Raw genomic sequence first — 20,262 nt, forward strand, 5'->3', positions numbered from 1 at the left:
AATACATTCCAACATTTCTGACATGAAATCAGTTTAGTGTGTAACAGATTTGTACTCCCCAACTACGTGGGGCAATGTCTGGTACCTGACTAACGTAGTAACTGTCGTGAAGTCTGGATCCGAGTTTCCATCTGCATCAGTGTCTGGACTGATGCTTACCAGGTTTCCATATACCTTGGTCCTGTGGTTGAGTGAGTGGATGAAAGCGTGTTCATGTCAGCGGTTGAGTGTTCATGTCAGTGGTTGAGTGGGTGGTAGATTGAGTGGTTGAGTGTTCACATCAGTGGTTGGCTGGGTGGTAGGCTAAGTGGTTGAGTGTTCATGTCACTGTTGATGTCACTGCTTGAGTGGCACATCAATAGTGGTAGAGTGGTTGAGTGTTCACATCAGTGGTTGAGTGTTCACATCAATAGTTGAGTGTTCACATCAATGGTTGAGTGTAGACATCAGTGGTTGAGTGTTCACATCAATGGTTGAGTGTTCACATCAATGGTTGAGTGTTCACATCAATGGTTGAGTGTTCACATCAATGGTTGAGTGTTCACATCAATGGTTGAGTGTTCACATCAATGGTTGAGTGTTCACATCAGTGGTTGAGTGTTCACATCAATGGTTGAGTGTTCACATCAATGGTTGAGTGTTCACATCAAGTGTTCACATCAATGGTTGAGTGTTCACATCAATGGTGTTCTCAGTGTTCAAATCAGGGGTTGAGTATAGACATAAATGGTTGAGTGTTCATAAATGGTTGAGTGTTCACATCAGTGGTTGAGTGTTCACATCAGGGATGAAGTCAGTTTGTTTCCTTCATTATGACTTCAAATCATGACAACTAACCATGTGCATGTAAAATGTAGCTTTGTGATGTTGGTCCAAAATGAAACAATTTATAAGAACAGAAAATTACAAAGTGTTGTTCCAATATTTCAATCGTCAACAAAAACAATTTAACAACTCCAGAGCAGGTGGTTCCAGTTTTTATTCAACAGCGTGTTGCATTTCTTTCCGACTGCAAATCAAAGGAGACTAAAACATCCATGATGGATGAGACACTGGCTTCCTGATAGCTTTCTCTTTTAACAAAACTCTACCTTTCCATCTTCGCAGAACCTGCCGGACACTTCCATTTCAAAAACTATACAAAGGATGAAATCACGACAGAAACAAATGACAGCCCTAACCGTGCTGAGCATCTTAAAGTTTCAGCTTCATCACTCAAGTTATCTTTCAGAACAAAGGGTTGACTGCCTGACACAAACAGTTGCTGGAACACTTTGGTGAAAAAAGCCAGAAAGCTGGAGACAGAGTTTTTATCAAGTATGTGTATGATGTATTGGGGTGCCCTAACATCAAGCAGTTCTTGAACGTTTCTATGACCAGAGCATGGAGTGATCCATTGCTACCACCACTCCCAATGTTTGATTTGTATGTTTCTTCTTTAACGCCAAACTCAGCAATATTCCATGTTTGCAAAAGTGTTCATTGTATGTTTTTAATCTTCTTGATTCATTTTATATGAAATTTCACAAAATATTTTGAACATTAATTGTGAAACTGTTCAAGTGATTGGCAGATTATTCAACTCATGGTATTTACAGCAATCACAGTCTGATTGCTGCTGTTGATGCCGTGAGTGAGTGAGTGAGTGAGTGAGTGAGTGAGTGAGTGAGTGAGTGAGTGAGTGAGTGAGTGAGTGAGTGAGTGAGTGAGTGAGTGAGTGAGTGAGTGAGTGAGTGAGTGAGTGAGTGAGTGAGTGAGTGAGTGAGTGAGTGAGTGAGTGAGTGAGTGAGTGAGTGAGTGAGTGAGTGAGTGTAGTTTTATGCCGCTTTTTAGCAATATTCCAGCAATATCACGGCAGGGGACACCAGAAATGGGCTTCACACATTGTGCCCATGTGGGGAATCGAACCCGGGTCTTCTGCATGACGAGCGAACGCTTTAGTGAGTGAATTTAGTTTTACGCCGCACTCAGCAATATTCCAGCTATATGCCAGCTGTCTGTAAACAATCGAGTCTGGACCAGACAATCCAGTGATCAACAGCATGAGCATCGATCTGCGCAATGGGGAACCGATGACATGTGTCAACCAAGTCAGCGAGCCTGACCACCCGATCCCATTAGTCGCCTCTTACGACAAGCATGGGTTACTGAAGGTTCATTCTAACCCTTCATGGATAGCGAACGTTTTAACCATGGCTACCCCACTGCCCCGTTGATACCTTGAAACCAACTTTGGAGAAAACAGTGAACAGGATTTACAAACAATGCATGCCTTGCTTAACTCATGGACAGTCATACCTTTTTAGTTGGCTATGATGTGCCAACATACTGTTTTTGCAAACAACTGAAAGCAATAAAATGACAGGCAAATTGTTCAATACATACAAATTATCCCAAAATAGTAATTGGCTGTACAGATCTAACATGATTGGGTAATATTTTTATTGAATCACCAGTTGATTTGATAAAATGTTGGCACAGTTGATTGCCATTTCTGGCTTAGATTATAAGTAATCTTAACCTCTGCATTCAAAAGAGAACTGAAATGATAAATCATCACATCTAGTGTATTTCATCACTAATTTCGCATGTATTTTCACTGTAAGGCTCATTTTCACAAATATTTATGCAGCCATTTTAAACTATCATTGTCTACAATCTTGGCTACATACATTCCTTAGCAAATCATTACTTGACATAGTTAGATGATTATATTCCATTCACTACAAACACATGTTAATTCAACATCATTATGTAATGTGTTGATCATTAGGCAATTGGAATCTAAAAAACGCTCTTTCTGACAACAGACGGGTCTGGATTTTGATTCCAAAGGCAACAGCATCTTGAGGATTGGTGTAACGCTCATGAAAAAAAAAAAAAATTTCTTCTCCGTGTTGAAACTAGCAGTTGATATTTCAGTGTCATGATCCGCAATGTGTTCGTAGTAGTACAACATTTGTTACCCTATGATAAAGATATGAATTAGAACAGATCATAACATTACGACTGACTGACTGAGTTTAGTTTTACGCCGCTTTTAGCAATATTCCAGCAATATCAAGGCAGGGGACACCAGAAATGGGCTTAACACATTGTGCCCATGTGGGGAATCGAACCCGGGTCTTCGGCGTGAGGAGCCAACGCTTTAACCACTAGGCTACCCCACTGCCCCCATAACATTACGAACACTTTAAGCACAGTGATCCAGGTGGGACAACCAACTTGGCTTGTCTGCCTCTCCAAGAATATATGTGCATCCAACAAATTATGTATTATTAAGCTAACCAGTCTCCCTTCATGAGTAATTCAAATGTCTCCAAGTTGATGTCTTCCCAATGCAAATCCATGTCCTGGACACAACAATCACCCTGCCTGGAGATGCTCATTTTAAATTAAATCATGTTTTCCATACAACTGCTTTGATCTGCTATATTAAACAACCATCTCCACACAATGAAAGAGTGAAGATCACGATATTGAAGCTTTTTGGGTTAAACTTTCAAAGACAGATATACTGTGGTTTTAGCCACATATTTTATAGTATGGTTTTGTTTGTTTGTCTGATTATTGCTGTACTCAGCAATAATCCAGCTATATGGCAGCAGTATGCAAATAATCAAATCTGGCTAATCTAGTGATCAACAGCATGAGCATCAATCTGCACAACTGGAATATATTAATGACATGTGACAACCAAACCAGTGAGCCTAACCACCCGATCCCGTTAGTTGCCTCTTACACAGAGTATGGGTTACTGAAGACCAATTCTAACCACGGGATCTTCACAGGTTTTTATAGGATGGCCTGTGAGAGACGTGACATTCATCTTGATAGATGGCAGGATGTGGGATTTCAGATGGCTTCTAGTATTCATGGCGCTTTAAAGAAGATAAAACCCAAATCTGAACCTAATGGCGGATGAATGCAAGATTTACCAAAAAATGGTTGCCATTAAATGCGGAAGCATTCACAGTGCTTAGACGGATGAAGAAAACAAGGGTCATGGAAATGCGCCATACTGGACATGCATACTATTTAATCAATGATAGTTTACGAGACAAGTTATCGGTGCCATGTGAACATTAAATGGTTGTGTAAAAATATAGTGACACTAGGTAATGGAAAGCTTTTCATAAAAAATTGATCCTGTCCATTGATCTGGTTATTTGATCATAAAGGTTCTTCTTTTTAAATGAGATCACTGCCTAGTCAACATTTATATTTGAAAATAAGACGAATAATAATTAATGTTTAAATATAGAATACCATTACTATGAATATGGGACAATGATCTTTATCGCCACAGTTTCTGCATGCACTTAAGCATCAGTCCCATCTTGCGTAAATAACTCATGGCTGGATAGTTTAGGGGGAGAAAATCATGCAATGGGAGAAGAATTTGGATTTGAGATCCCTCGTGTGGATTCTGTCCGTGAAAGGTCACTCACATATTAGACGGGACCTGTCAAAATGGCTGCCATGAAAGGTTAAATATTCATTAGAACAAAACAGGACTTCCATATATGGTGCATTGGTTATATTTGTCTGCTTTGATTGGAATATTTTCATCTTCCCATGATACACAAGACTGAGTCTCACATTTGAGTGAGTGAGTGAGTGAGTTTAGATACACCAGAAATGGGCTTCACACATTGTACCCATAAGGGGAATTGAACCTGGATTTTCAGTGTGATGAGCAAATGCTTTAACCACTAGGCTACCCCACCCCCTTTGTAAAAAAAATTAAGTGGTTTATATCACTTCCAATATCTTGCAATCTCAGAAATGGAGTTCAGTTCTGTCCAAAAACAAATAATTTTTTGATGTTGTACACAAATATCCCATATGACAAACTTAAGGGAAAACTTTATTCCTTGATCTATGGGGCATTTGTCAATAAACATGGAGAACATAGATCTATGAATCTATCATCAGAGGTTCAGGACACTTTGTCAAAAATGAAAGCAAATGTTGTTGAAGCTAACTGAGAAAAGAAAATGTGAAATGGTAGCATCCTTACTCATAACATCTTTGTGAAATGTTGGGGTAAAACACTTTTAGACAAGTAGGAGGTCACCCCATGGACACCTAAAAGGAATAAAGGGATAATTTCAAAATTCCAATAGTCAACTTTCCTTTCATGTCAAGCAATATTCCAAAAGTTCCAGTCTTACATTTATGAAATTATGAGGCACAACCGAGCATGCTCTTTTCATCAAAATTTCAAAGATTGTCATATGACTCTAGCTCAGAGATTGCTGGATCAAAGTTTTCAAATTCAAGGCCTCAAGAAACCTTTGAAACAATTTTATGGTAGATTTTTTATCATTTGATGTGCCAGTGTATTTTAGCTGTAGGCAACAATATTTAGATTGAATCATGGTGTCTTGGCTATGGACAGACAGATAAACAGATGCACACAGCTATGTGACTGACAAGCACAATGTTCAACCCATTTCACCTGACGTAAAAAACGTGGGAACCTGTTAAATCTATAAATCCCAAGATGGCTTCTCAATGATTCCAAACATGACCATCAACTACGCCATTCACAGCAAGTTTAATATCCCAACTTGTCATTTGGTTCAAAATGGGCACATTTTATTGAAATCGGACAGGTTACTGTAAACTCCAAGCCAAACAAGACTTCACCTAAATGACACTGAAGGCCAACTACAGGTAATCTAACATTTGTGTTTACACAGGTCTTGACAAGTACGGCCTATAATGGATGCTGGGCAAGTAAGTTTGACTGTATTCTTGCCAGGGTGTTTCAACAACCATGCTACAACATCACACAGCACAGCTACTGAGAAATTTTGTCTTCATCAAAAGGATTTGTTTCACAACTCACCAACCTTTGTCAAACAAAACATCCACAGTCTCATAAACTGGCAAACAAGTTAGTTGCCATGAGGGTAGAAGGAATATGCCTTTGAGGATTTGGTTATTATTTATCATTGTTGGTGAGATCAGATTTTATGTATTCTCCCAAGGGAGCTGAGAATGAAAGCCAACTGATCACTTGACAGGGTGACCATTGTGTGAGCTATGAGCATGTGACTGAACTGCACTATGGGAATGATTACATCCTCATCTTCATCCATCTCTATGTGTTACATTGTCCTCCTCATTCTCTTCCCACAGAGGTTACTTGTCATATCTTCCTACGAACCTCAGTTCTAATACGGTCCTTTCATGGTGCGAGTGTTCAGGATACGTGATTGGTTGCAATCACATTTAGATGTGCAATCAGCGACGTTGTTTCAAAAGTGATCATTCGCAAGGCCTCGGTAATTTCTGTATGCTTCGGGAAAACTAGAACCTCTTCCCCTGCGCTTTTCTTCTAGACAGAACTAGACGGATCAATGTCGTCTCCATCGCCCTCGTAGACAACGGACAAGCTAGCCATTAAATGTCTTATGTGTCACATCAACACATGTCCCCAGCAAAGTAAGGATGTTTGTTGCCCCACATTTGCTTGTGTTAGTCAAGTTGGATCTAAGTTGATGTAACACGTGTTCTGATTGGATAGAAAGAAGGGAGATAATTCATGTTGCGATTTTTTGCTGCTAGGGGATTATACAAGAACTGGGAAATATGGCCGTATTAGAACACACGTTCGTAGGAAGATGTGACAAGTAACCTCTGTGGGAAGAGAATGTGTCCTCCTGGATGAAGGATAAATGAAACCTTAAACTCCCATTTTGTCGGAGGAATCAAACAGAGGAGATGATATACTGTCTGTCACTTTCAGACAAGACTCAGTTTCAGTTTCCAGTGGTTGATATCATGAGCAAAGATCTATGCTGTCAGGATGTGATGAGTGAGTGTGAGTGAGTGAGTTTAGTTTTAAGCTATTCCAGCTATATGGCGGTGGTCTGTAAATAATCGAGTCTGGACCAGACAATCCAGTGATGAACAACATGAGCATCGATCTATGCAACTGCGATATGATGACATGTGTCAACCAAGTCAGCGAGCCTGACCACCCGATCCTGTTAGTCGCCTCTTACGACAAGCATGTGTTACTGAAGATCAATTCTATCCTGGATCTTCACGGGTCGGGTGTGAAGACACACAACCAAGCCATTGAGTGAGTGAGTGAGTGAGTTACTATTTAACGTCACATCAGCAATATCTCAGCCATATCGTGACCCTCAAGTCATTGAACCTAAATTAGCCTCTTCTGACCTTAACCAAGAATCTTCATCCCACAGCAAGCATGATGATTCTAACACAGTACCTCAGCATGGTCTAGACATCCTGTCTTGGAAATTACCTTTCGCGAACATCTGGTGTTATTGCTGACTTTCAGTGATCCATTCGAATTTGTTTCTGAGAATAGTCAACACTGGGTATTCTGTTGCACTGAGAGTATATATTTAAGCCCATTGTCAGAATAGTTCTATGGAACTTGACTAGTCACAAAGATGACAGATGATGTGAAACACTTGGTGTCATCAATGTAACTTTACAGTGATTCATGATTACATCTTTAGATTTGTTAGTTTATTTATGCTCAGTTGCAATTTCTTTCATTGGTGGATAATTTATTTCAAGGCCCTGACCTGAATAATCAAGAACTACTCTGTATTCTAACGCATTGTATACACCATCAAATACACACAAGCTGTATATGAGGATTTTACGTCACAGAAAGACTTTTTACAACTATGTCATAAAAGAGAGATTCATTTTGACAGATTTTCCCTGAAGTGGGTAAATTAAATTGGGAAAATAATTTAATTCATTTATTTATTATTGAATTTGTCTACTGCTGTTTGATATCTAAATTAATAATTGCACTCATCATATATAATCTGCAAACAAAATAAACGCAAGTATCATTAGTAAAATTGGAAAGAAGTTATTAATCCTGAAAATAAATAAATAAATTTCACACAATGTAACATCAGAGATATTATGAATGAAGCACCTTACCCGGATGTTGACAATGGAAGGGATTGAAACACAACATCAAGAGAGAAAATAGAGAAAAGAGATAAAACAGCTGTAAAATCAACATTTAAAATATACATAACTTGAAAAAATGTCTTTTAATTAATAATCTTGGTGAATATGTATAACTGCTGTAGCATTTTAAAAACAGAGTGTGCGTGTGTGTGTTTAGTTTTACGCTGCATTCAGCAAAATTCCAGCTATATGGCGGCTGTCTGTAAATAATCGAGTCTGGACCAGACAATCCAGTGCTCGACCGCATGAGCATCGATCTCCGCAATTGAGAAATGATGACATGTGTCAACCAAGTCAGCGAGCCTGACCACCCGATCCCGTTAGTTGCTTCTTACAACAAGCATGGGTTACTGAAGATCAATTCTAATCTGGATCTTCATGGGTTGGTGTTGCAGAGGGTTGAAGTGTTACATGTGAATAATGAGAAGATCAGTTGACAATCAAATACCCGAGAATATGACAACAGAGTGACTTTTGACACAATAACATGTTACAATATTGCTCAGAGTATCACAACGATTGTTTGAACAATAGAACTCGACAAACACAAGTTAGGATAACAAATACTGCCATAACTGTCTGCCATCATGGTACGATTTTGCTGTTTACTGAACCTGCACTGGTGCATGTTAAAAATGGCTGGTGCAGGTTACCTTGAGTCACAGGTTGCACTCAGTGCAGGTAACAATAAATCCTTCAACATCTTATAGCTGTCATCATGTGTTTTAATTAGGAAGTGAGTGACTTGGAATTTTTCAACAGTTTGTATGTCCCATAGATCATCTCATTGCTTAAGCCAAAGTCTGTTTTGTTTTGGTCAGTTGAATCTGTAGCTGAAAGTGTTCATCTTCAGCGACCAAGTAGTGACCTTGCAACAATAGATAAAAAGAAACTTACTTGATAGTTTTGCGAGTGAGAGCAGGTGATCCAGGGGTACCTCCTTTTGGGATGCCCGAAGGTGGGACATTTCCAGCTTCTTCGTCCTTATACTTCTTCGCAAACACTTCCTCCTCTTCATCAACCTTCTTCTTCTTCCCAAAACACCAGCTGCACAGGACTGTTCCGAGGACCAGGCCTATGACGGCACCAAACGAGCCCACGATGACAAGCACGACTTGGCCGGTATCATGCATAGCTGGGAAAAAAAGACACAAATGTAAATGGCTGCCACTTATGGGAATGTGAAATGCAAAACATGATGATGTCGATCAGGTTCTTCAGGAAGCTTTGTCTGAAATGGTTGATTTTTTTTCTTGATACTTGCTCACAGATGCATTTCAAGGGATGCGAAGAGGAAACATTGATGAGTCAACTTTTGTTTGCTTGTTCTTTAACGCTGCTCTCAGGAGTATTCCAGCTATATGGCAGTGGTCTGAACATTATCAAGTCTGGACTGGACAATCCAGTGATCAACAGCATGAGCACTGACCTACACAACTGGGATGCGATGACATTCATCAACCAAGTCAGCGAGCCTGACCACCTGCCTCTTATGACATGCATGGGTTTCCTGAAGACCTGAATCTTCAAGCCCTGATAAAGGTGACTGCTATACATCATCATAAACATTTGACATAGTCAAAGCCAGAGTTTTCACACCACAAAAACATAAAGTTTGTTTCAGAAAATAAACTAAAAGGGACAGATCATGTTCAATGAAACACCAAACTGGACGTCTGCTCAAATCAGTTCATTAGATTAACGCTGCAAGTTTAAATCGGTCTTCAAACCTTTGAGAATATCGGAGGTTGGTCACGAATAATTCCACAACAGGGAGACTCCAGCTTACTCCAAGAAGCAAGCAAGTTCAAGGTCACAGTTGACACATTTGGTCTGGTGTGGCCAGGAGTTTCCAGTACTTGTCAAGTGGCTGGAACATGAACAGCTGTTGCCATATGTCCAACAGTTCAAAATTATCATAGGTGTGTCAACATGTGGACAGCGTTTCCAATTTATGAATTAATAAATATTTGGACATTAGCTGACAGGATATTGGAGGATGAAGAAGACAATGGATATACACAGAATAACATTCAAATTAAACCTTGTCATTTATTGATATTGGTATATTAGTTTTCATTTGATATCATTTTGTGACTTCTATGTGACTGGGACACTTTAAATTCTTTATGTTATTGATTTAAAAAAAAATTAATTAATATATACGCACATTATGAAATGTGTTGGGGATGTATGGGTGGAGGATGGTAGAGTTTATTTCAATAAGAGTATCATGATTTAGATGGCAGAGAATACTAATATATATTAGTCTGCATTAAAAAGGTATGTACTTATTATGGTGTTTTTGGTCCATGGTACAGTGGTCCAGGGGTAAAAAAAAGACAGATACAATAAATCACTGGTCTCTTCTGGATTTGCCATTGGCCCTGTCCACTCATGATCTACTAGTATACAAAACACCATGACGTAATTTGTTCCATCTTAGAGGAGTGTTAGATGGGACACTTAGAAAACAGTTCCTAATATGTAACAATGCAGTGAATAAACCTTTTTCTTCAGCATGAGGAGTAAACACCAAAACAACAGCCAGTGAGTATGGATTTATGCCGCTTTTAGCAATATTCCAGCAATATCACGGCAGGGGGAACACCAGAAATGGGCTTCATTCATTGTAACCATGTGGGGAATCGAACCCGGGTCTTCGGCATGATGAGTGAACACTTTAACCACTAGGCTACCCTTCTGCCACTGAAAACAACAGACTCGCCCACCAAATATTTGAAACAAGAACTACCTTGGCACGCCTATATCCCAGGAATACAAGCTGATGATGCCAAGTGTTTGTTCCAGTACTTGTGATGAACAGATGGTGGGTTACTCAAACACTCCAGGAGTACCTTTACTACTTGACTACATTAAAGTAACATTGATTGGTTATACACTCAAACATGGGATGTGTGATCCTCAAACATGGGACGTGTGCTGCCTAAATCAATGTGTAGACTGTATATCTTGAGAGTCAACAGCAGGACAGTGTACTGGGATTCGGAGAGGATGGGAAGAGCTGGTGAACAGATGAAGTGCATGGTTGTTTGGTTTGTTGTTTAACGCCGCACTCAGGTAAAAATAATTTTAGAGGTTAAATATTTATAAATAAAATTTCCTAAAAATGAACCAATATCGAATACATTTTTACAACCTCTAAAATTATTCTTAACAATTTACTGTTCCGTACATGATCCAAAATAGAAGGCATATTGCAAAGTTCATATTTCGCGCCCATTAGCTAACAGTCAAAATCGGATGGCCTAATTCAGTTTCTGCGGATCTGCTCAGATCACTTAAATGTCAAGGCCATCTATGGCCGACAAGTGAGTATGATTGCCGATGGTTTTGGAGAAAGTGCCTGCTTACTGTCGAGGAAATGATTTGTAGATGTTGCAATAAGTTTTTAGACCAATGGAATGCTGCTGCCGATAGAAATCTAGCCCTACATAGGTGTTGTCAACATGGCTGGAATTAATAAACGAATTTAAAAGGTGAGTTTTCACTGTCTTGGGTGATCCTTGATTTTGGCTTGGAATTGCGGAGGTAGCTGTTTTTGGTGAGCCGTGGCGTATAACTTTTGAAATAATGATCCGATTGTGACCATTTATAGCTCATTTTGTAGGGAAATCATCTCGCTTTCAATCTGTAGGCCTCAATGGGGCCTTAAAAATAGTTTACGTGGTGAAATCTAACTTTGATTGAGGAGGGGGTGGTTCCGTCGTTACATCCCTTCCCTTTTATATAGTACTAGGGTACGGTCTATGTACCTATATGTCTTTCTAACGCTGTTTCTTAGTGTGACACGCCCCTGTGGACACCACTGGACCGGCTCAAACATTCTTCATGAGCATCTCTGTCACTAAATTCCTAATAATGATGTTGTATGGAAAGTAAGGGTCACTGTAATCAGTTTGAAGAGAGAAGAGTTGGATCCAGTCTGGATCATTTCAGAAAATTGAAACTCAGTATGGGTAACTTTGGGAGGAAGTCCATTGTGGTTGAGAAAAATGTACTACTTCAGCCTATCCTACATGCTTAGGTATGGTAGTGACTAATTTGAGATTCAAACCATGAACAACAACTGCTGGCACGTCTAAGAGATGCAACTCTTGACATGAAGATGCATGTGCACCTTAATCCAATCGATCACCATTGCTTTCTGGCTCAAGGGATTCAAACTGCAACCAACCAGATCCTAGCAGCTAAGGGATATAACTCTGTCAAACCAAGTTCCTGTGTGCCACTGTACTCTGACATTGGATATACTGTGATACACAGGTATGTTTCACATTTCTTGACATTTCAGCTGCTCTGGACAAGAACTCCCTTGCCTTATTACAAAACAATGAGCATTTGAAACATAATTGACAGTTAACAACATATCAGTCCTCAAAGGTCAGTAAATAATTATCTAAAAGAAATAAACTTGTCTCCAAAGTCCCGCATTTTTTTTCAAACAGAAAAAAAAACAATTTGAGGAGTCATTGTTGGACATGCTCTCACAAAGTCATTAACCCTGACATACATAAAACCTGTTGGCTCATGACATATTGTGTTCCAATGCAGTTTTGACAATTTTTCTTCCCACTACACAATTGTTTCTCACTAGTCAGTGACCCTTGGTCAACCCAGCTGAGTGAGCCTGCCTAACTGTGAGAGGTGGTCACTTCCAGTTAGTCATGCTGGTCCACAATCAGATTACCACCAACACTCAGTTGTGTGGAATGGTGGCAAGCTGTTTCAAACTGACTGAGCTTGTGGTTACTGCATCTTGCATCTTGCAGCATGTGATGCATCAGGGTAGGGATGTTGGGACACACTACATCCCAAGTTACCACTGAAAATGTTATATCTCAGACCCAGACTCTAAGTTTAATGAACCTTACGCTTTTTCTGATTGAGATCTTAACTAAGATCCCAAAACTAATAGAGCTGTCACTTAGTTTTCTGCTGTTTAGCCAAATTTTACATGAGATTAATGAATTTGGATTAAGATGGCTTTGAGCAGTATCAACGATGGATAAAGGTGATATGGATGAAGGTCAAGTGGATGAAGGTCAAGAGGGTGAAGGTCAAGTGGATGAAGGTCAAGAGGGTAAAGGTCAAGTGGCCGAAGGTCAAATGGATGCAGGTCATGGACATCTTTTACTTTGTAAAACTGTTTAACATGGTGCTAATAGATGGAGGATCAGGAATGGGGTTACCAAGCCACAGATCATGGCATTACTGCTCACAGATGAATGAGAGGGAGTTTAGATGTATATCACTTTTAGCAATATCCCAGCAATATCATGGCGGGTGAGACCAGAAATGGGCTTCACACATTGTACACATGTGGGGAATCGAACCCTGGTCTTCAGCATGGTGAGCGACTGCATTAACCACTAAGCTACCCCACCAACCCAGCTCACAGATGATGGTACAGTCTAGGCATCTTATAGACAGGATCTGATGTCTGTGACAGGGTATTATGCATTTGGAACAATTGTCTCAATAACTTCCAAGAGAAGAGATTATACCGTTCCACAGTGAATAGCAGCAATTTAGTCTGCAGAAGCAATGCTCAATTTATAAATATATATATAACATATATAAAGAAATCCACAAAATAATGACACAACAATTTCCCTCCTACGTGTTTCAACTTCATCTTCAGGAAGTGATCACAGTTACAATTACACTTGAAACACGTGGGACGAAAATTTGTGTGTTGTTAATATTTTGTGGATTTCTTTACATATGTACTACTATACACTGATGAACTTCATATGCTATATGCTTCAAACTGCTATATATATGAAAGTGCTATTTGGTGTCCCATTAATCAATGGAATAGCAATCTGCAATAAACCTTGCACAGGTTGCCCATTAAAGTTTCTATTTTTTCAGCACCGAGTGCCTGGACCAAAATGAGGCACGCTGACTTGGTTGACACACATCATCACATCCCAATTGCGTAGATCGATGATCATGATGATAGTCACTGGATTGTCAGGTCCACACTCGATTATTTCAGACTGCTGCCATATAGCTGGATTATTGCCAAGTGTAGCTTAAACAACATCACTTCAGGTCCCCCCTCCACCATTAAACTGACACGCCATGATGTAAGGGGAGTACTGTTGAACCCAATCCTGGACCCATTAAAGAGCTGTAATCTGTAACATAATGCCGCCACCAACTGCACCCAGGTCAATTACTCAAAGAATGAAAGTGTAAAGGATTAAATATGCATGCCTTTCCTTTAGAATTGAGAATTTCACGGCTACAACAAGGCACTCCAGCATGCAAACGGAATTGGTTCAGTGACTAAAAGGAAGGACATTAATTAAGTCAACGTTAAATCTGGCAGGTTGTTGCATAATAAAGGTCCCTTGAACCAGATTGGTGAAATATTCATCTCATTTGCCCTTGTCCCTTTTGGACTTCGGCATCCACCTGGAAGTTACTGCTTCAAGCTTCAGCTGGCTTCCGATGACAAGGATTTCATCTGGGATTGGCTACACTAATCTCAATCAAAGCCCATTTTATTGTGGTAATATTGTTCCAGTCTTCTCATATGTGTTCCCAACTATGCCAGCTTTTCAATTAATTACAGGCACTAAATCTTGTCTTTCTTTCTGTACATGACTTTCAGATGAAATGAAGACATATAGGTTAGTGTGAGATTGGTTTTAAACTTTTTAGCCAAGATTATCAAATCGTGTTTGGACACACATTTCAAAATAATCCTGGCTGGCTTCCAATCATATTTACTTCAACGTTGTTTTGAATAGGAGCCATAAATGGATGAGTGAGTGAGTGAGTTTTACATCTTTTTTAGCAATATTCCAGCAATGTCATGGTGGGGGGCACCAGAAATGGGCTTCACACATTGTACCCATGTGGGGGAATCAAACCCAGGTCTTTGGCGTGACGAGCAAACGCTTTAACCACAAGGCTACCCCATCGCCCCCATAAATGGATGATGATGATGATGATGATGATGATGATGAGTGAGTGAGGGAGTGAGTTTAGGTTTACGCTGCACTCAGCAATATTCCACCTATATGGTGGGATGATGATGACAATGATGATGGTGGTGGTGACAATGATGATGATGATGATAATGCTGATGATGATGATGCTGACGATGATGATTTTCTCGTTATTTTTCAGGTAAAAGGTGAACCATTTATCAAAAATCGTTCAAACAAACAGATGCTTAAGGGTATCATGAAGCATTAATTGTCCTTCACACCAAACACATCACATCGAAGTATGCGCTGCTATAAATCTCCCAAAGCCTCTATTTCTGACATGTACATTCCTTCTGATCCTCCACTGATCGGCTTAAGTGACCGTTGGCTGTTGGTTGCAACAGCTAATCCCCACAATTCACAACACTCCAGAACAAGCACACACTTGGGCCAGCTTGGCCGCTATCACCTGGCAATTTGGGCAATAAAAAGATTGTCATTCACAGAACTGTCCCATCATCACGGCTTACTTTGACATTGAGATGTTTTTCCCTGGGATGGAGAAGAAGGTGATGACTGTCCTATCAACGGCTTACTCTGACGTCCAGATGTTTTTCCTTGGGATGAAGTGAAAGTTGAGGACTGTCAGAGAAACTTCTTTACATGGAATCCAGGTATCATTTGTCATTGAGTAGAGTGGGATTATAAAATACTGATGATGTCAGATCAGTAATATATTTGCTTAGGGGATCACATCCGGGGATTTATCTTAGACTCAAAACTAAATGTCCTTGGCAGGTTTGCTTGGAACATGAAAAATGTTGTTTAGAGTCAGTCAGCAGTATTCCAGCTGTATCTAACCGGCAACTCATCGAATCTGGACAGTAGCACCAGTGGTTGAAAGTATGAGCAAAGAAAACCCAGTCATTAGGTCATGATGACATACAATCACTTCAGTCCTGCTTGAAACCTGGGCAAGCCATTGAACATAAAGAGTATGAGATGCTTCTTCACTCATCAGCAGATTAGTCAATGTTATCTGGGAAACATCACATGGCATTCTACTTAAAAAATACCTTGACTTTTTATTACAATGAGTTCTGTGTATCATGATAACTAGTATCCTTAAAAAGCATGGAGTAGTGTAGATGTGGAAGACTGTAAAACTGTGCTTCGTACACTGTACAATGGAGATTTTATCTCGAATCTACTAGTGGTGGTCCGATTAATTGAAATAATCGAAGATTGGTCGCAGTGACTAAACGACCAAGCAATCGATCATGTTTTCTCATAATCAAACACGAACAATTCTGGAACACTTGTTTTCATTAACAATATTTTTCACATGGTTGGTTTTGTCTGTTATATTTTTGAAGCGATACAAGCTCGTTTCAAGTCATGAATTTATCTTAAAGATTCCAAGAAATTGATGTTCCTAACATACTAGTCATCCTTTAAAGATATGAAACATTGCCAAAAAAACCCAAAAGAACTACATGTTCCTTATTTTTATGTGCATTAACAAATTTCATAAATGACGCAAACCAATTATTTTCGATGATTGATCGGTAGTAATAAACCAATCATCAATTATGAGATTTTAACCAATTCCCAACACTAGAATCTACATGTCAGCACCAAACCTGTGCCCCTGTCAGCAATGACTAACACTTGCTCTACTTCAGGCTGTCTTCCAGTGTTAAACTGCAGGGTAACTGGAACACCTTTAACAGCAGCCCATGAAGATCCGGGTTAGAATTGATCTTCAGCAACCCATGCTTGTCGTAAAAGGCAACTAACGGAACCGAGCGATGGGGCTTGCTGACTTTGTTCACACATGTCATCGTATCCCAAATTGTATAGATCAATGCTCATTCTGTTGATCACTGGATTGTCTGGTCCAGACTCGATTATGTACAGACTGCAGCCATATAGCTGGAGCGACTGAGTGAGTTAGTTTTACGCCGCTTTTAGCAATATTCCAGCAATATTCCAGCAATATCACGGAGGGGGAACACCAGAAATGGGCTTCACACATTGTACCCATGTGGGGAATCAAACCCGGGTCTTCAGCATGATGAGCGAATGCCTTAACCAGCCATTATTAACTGGAATATTGGGTGGAGTTAAACAAACAAACAGTATTAAAACCCAACTCACACTCAGTGATTTGTAACCTGTGCACTTTACACAGGATCCCGTGCCACCACAGGAGAAAGAATACAGCTAACTAGGTGAAAATACCACAGTAATCTCCGAAAAGCCAACTGTCATCGGATATACATACATAGATATACACTCATCACTCATGCCAAGAATACTCTGTCTGGAGATACAGAGAGATATTAAAAGCATTAATTGCCTTTCCTGACCCTAATGGAAGCTGAAGGACTCTTTGATGACACTACAAACCCGTGAAACAAGACACCAGTGAAATAAATTCTCACTCAAATCAGCAATATTGATCGAGACGTTTACTCTTCTTTCCGAAACAGATCAGCCTGATACTGAAATATTCAATTACACACGTCATTATCTCAACAACTATATGTAATACCATCTAGAGACGAAGCAAGTCATAGACAATTTTAACACGTTATATCACGAAATCAAACCTTTATCTACAGCCATTGCAAATAAGTAGTAGGTTAGGGGCAAGATAAAGCAATTGGTGATCCTTCATTTGAGTCCTCCCTCTCAGGAATTGACATCAAGTTAGTTCACAAATGGCAACCCGATTGCACGCTGTTGATATGGCTGTGATATGGACGTAACCTGTCAAGGACGATCAGTCTATCTTTACCACGACTGCAATGAACATTTATTGAAATTGACAACTCTTCTGCAGAGAGAGATGGCTGATGTATGGGCGCAGCATTCATTCAGCATTACCCAATTATTCCAACTACGGTGTGAAAACAGGAAAGGAGGGAAATACAGTTTATTTGAGATTGCTCCGTAAAATACATCAGTCGTTGAAGCTAATCAATCCTTTTTAACATCAACACCTGCACGAAGTGGCTGTTAAGAAAATATATGACATTTCCATATCAAAAGTCATTTGTTTGATGGAATTCCCATTAGGCTATGAAACATTTCATGGTATTGTTTCCTTGCTGATCGGCCATGCAGAAGACAAAATGGTCCTCCATATCTCCAGGAAGGAAACATCCCCGTAATTCAACGAGCAGCTTGGCGATAAAGAACCATGCAATTTTCTGTCATGAAGGATTGACAAACTGGTGGTTTGTGAAGAAAATGCTATCAATCTGAGTTGGTGCAGATGACATAAGAGGCTTATTATCAAGAAAAGTGTCAACGTGACATCAGAAATTGTCAATACTGCATTGGACCCGTGAAGATCTGGGTTAGAATTGGTCTTCAGTAAACTATATTTATGTAAGAGGTGACTAATGGGATCGGGTGGTCAGACTCACTGACTTGGTTGACACATGTCATCGTGTCCCAGTTGTGTAGATCGATGCTCATACTGTTGATCACTGGATTGTCTGGTCCAGACTTGATTATTTACTGACTGCTGTCATATTGCTGTGTGCGGTGTTAAACATCCATCCATCCATCCATCCATCCATCCATCCATCCATCCATCCATCCATCCATCCATCCATCCATCCATCCATCCATCCATCCATCCATCAATACATCAATACATCAATACATCAATCAATACATCAATCCTGCCATTTTCTCATGTAAGTTTTATAGACATCGAGTCATGATACATGATACATATGAATCTTCTGAAGCAGCGCCTTGATGTGACATGTCTATCACGGTCGGAACATGCCAAGGGAATAAGTGCAGAATCTGAGTAATCGATTTCACTCCCATAATTTCTGCAAACAACTGGCGATTTACATACTCGCAGAATAATCACCTGGCGGATTGCTTGGTGACCAAAAGTATAGAGATAGTGAACTCAGGTAAATACTGTCTTGAAAAATACTTTAAGTTGTGTCTAGACATGACAGTATAACAGTGATTGATTTCGACCAGATCAGAAGCTGGTATTTGGCTTCGAGCTTGCAGGAAATGTCAGTACAAATTGCAAAGCTCAAACAAATCACAATTTTGTTAAGATTATGTTTTTTTTATTATGTATATAATTTTTTTAGCCGAATGGTATTTCACAAAAGGAACATAACAGAGGAAGAGGTTTTGATGCCAAATTTTTCATTAATTCATTGTATGCAACATATGACAAATAGATTTGAATTTGAGAAATGAAGAACTTAAAAACCCATTTAAAAAATAGTTTCCCATTGTGACTGCCTCAGTCAGGAATCACAGGTATATCGGTGCCTGTGTCTCAAAGACATTGGGGAAACCCACGTGCAGAGGCTCTCACTGATCACAGATCAGAATTGTTACAAATCTTTGATTTAAAGCACAATCATGTGATGGTGTAATAGCGGTGGGTAAATGTGAAGGTCCGGGTTGGAACTGATCTTCACCTACTCATACTTGTCGCAAGAGATGACTAACGGGATAGGGTGGTCAGGCTTGCGGATTTGACACATGTCATTGTATCCTAATAGCGTAGATTGATGCTCACACTGTTAATCACTGGATTGTCTGGTCAAAAAAGGATTAATATAGATCACCACAATATAGCTGGAATATTGCTGAGAGTGGCATGAAACAATCCAACAAACAAACAAAACAGCAGTGAGATCCGGATATCTGTGCCAGTTACGTCCTCAAACTGCCACACTTGGGTCAGTTACATCCTCAAACTGCCACGCTTGGGTCGGTTACATCCTCAAACTGCCACGCTTGGGTCAGTTACATCCTCAAACTGCCACGCTTGGGTCGGTTACATCCTCAAACTGCCACGCTTAGTGTCAGTTCCATCCTCAAACTGCCACGCTTGGGTCAGTTCCATCCTCAAACTGCCACGCTTGGGTCAGTTGCATCCTCAAACTGCCACACTTGGGTCAGTTCCATCCTCAAACTGCCACGCTTGGGTCGGTTACATCCTCAAACTGCCACGCTTAGTGTCAGTTCCATCCTCAAACTGCCACGCTTGGGTCAGTTCCATCCTCAAACTGCCACACTTGGGTCAGTTCCATCCTCAAACTGCCACGCTTGTGTCAGTTGCATCCTCAAACTGCCACTCTAGTGTCAGGTCCATCCTCAAACTGCCACGCTTGGGTCAGTCCCATCCCTCAAACTGCCAGGTGCCATCCTCAAACTGCCAGCTTGGGTTCCATCCTCAAACTGCCACGCTTGGGTCAGTTCCATCCTCAAACTGCCACGCTTGTGTCAGTTCCATCCTCAAACTGCCACGCTT

General features: G+C 40.1%; 1 protein-coding gene across 3 annotated transcripts in view; it reads right to left on the reverse strand.

The window, feature by feature from the left end:
• The window catches only part of LOC124283619 (synaptotagmin-7-like), a 482,711-nt gene that overhangs the window by 111,446 nt on the left and 351,003 nt on the right, over positions 1 to 20,262 (reverse strand). For all 3 annotated transcript variants that reach the window (XM_046719606.1, XM_046719608.1, XM_046719607.1), the window contains one exon: positions 8,878 to 9,115. In XM_046719606.1, the coding sequence (XP_046575562.1) occupies positions 8,878 to 9,115 (238 nt within the window). The remainder of the gene's footprint in view (positions 1 to 8,877; positions 9,116 to 20,262) is intronic.

Source organism: Haliotis rubra, unplaced genomic scaffold (assembly GCF_003918875.1).
Source record: "Haliotis rubra isolate DU_JTF1 unplaced genomic scaffold, ASM391887v1 Scf319, whole genome shotgun sequence".
In the NCBI taxonomy this organism is placed as follows: domain Eukaryota; kingdom Metazoa; phylum Mollusca; class Gastropoda; order Lepetellida; family Haliotidae; genus Haliotis; species Haliotis rubra.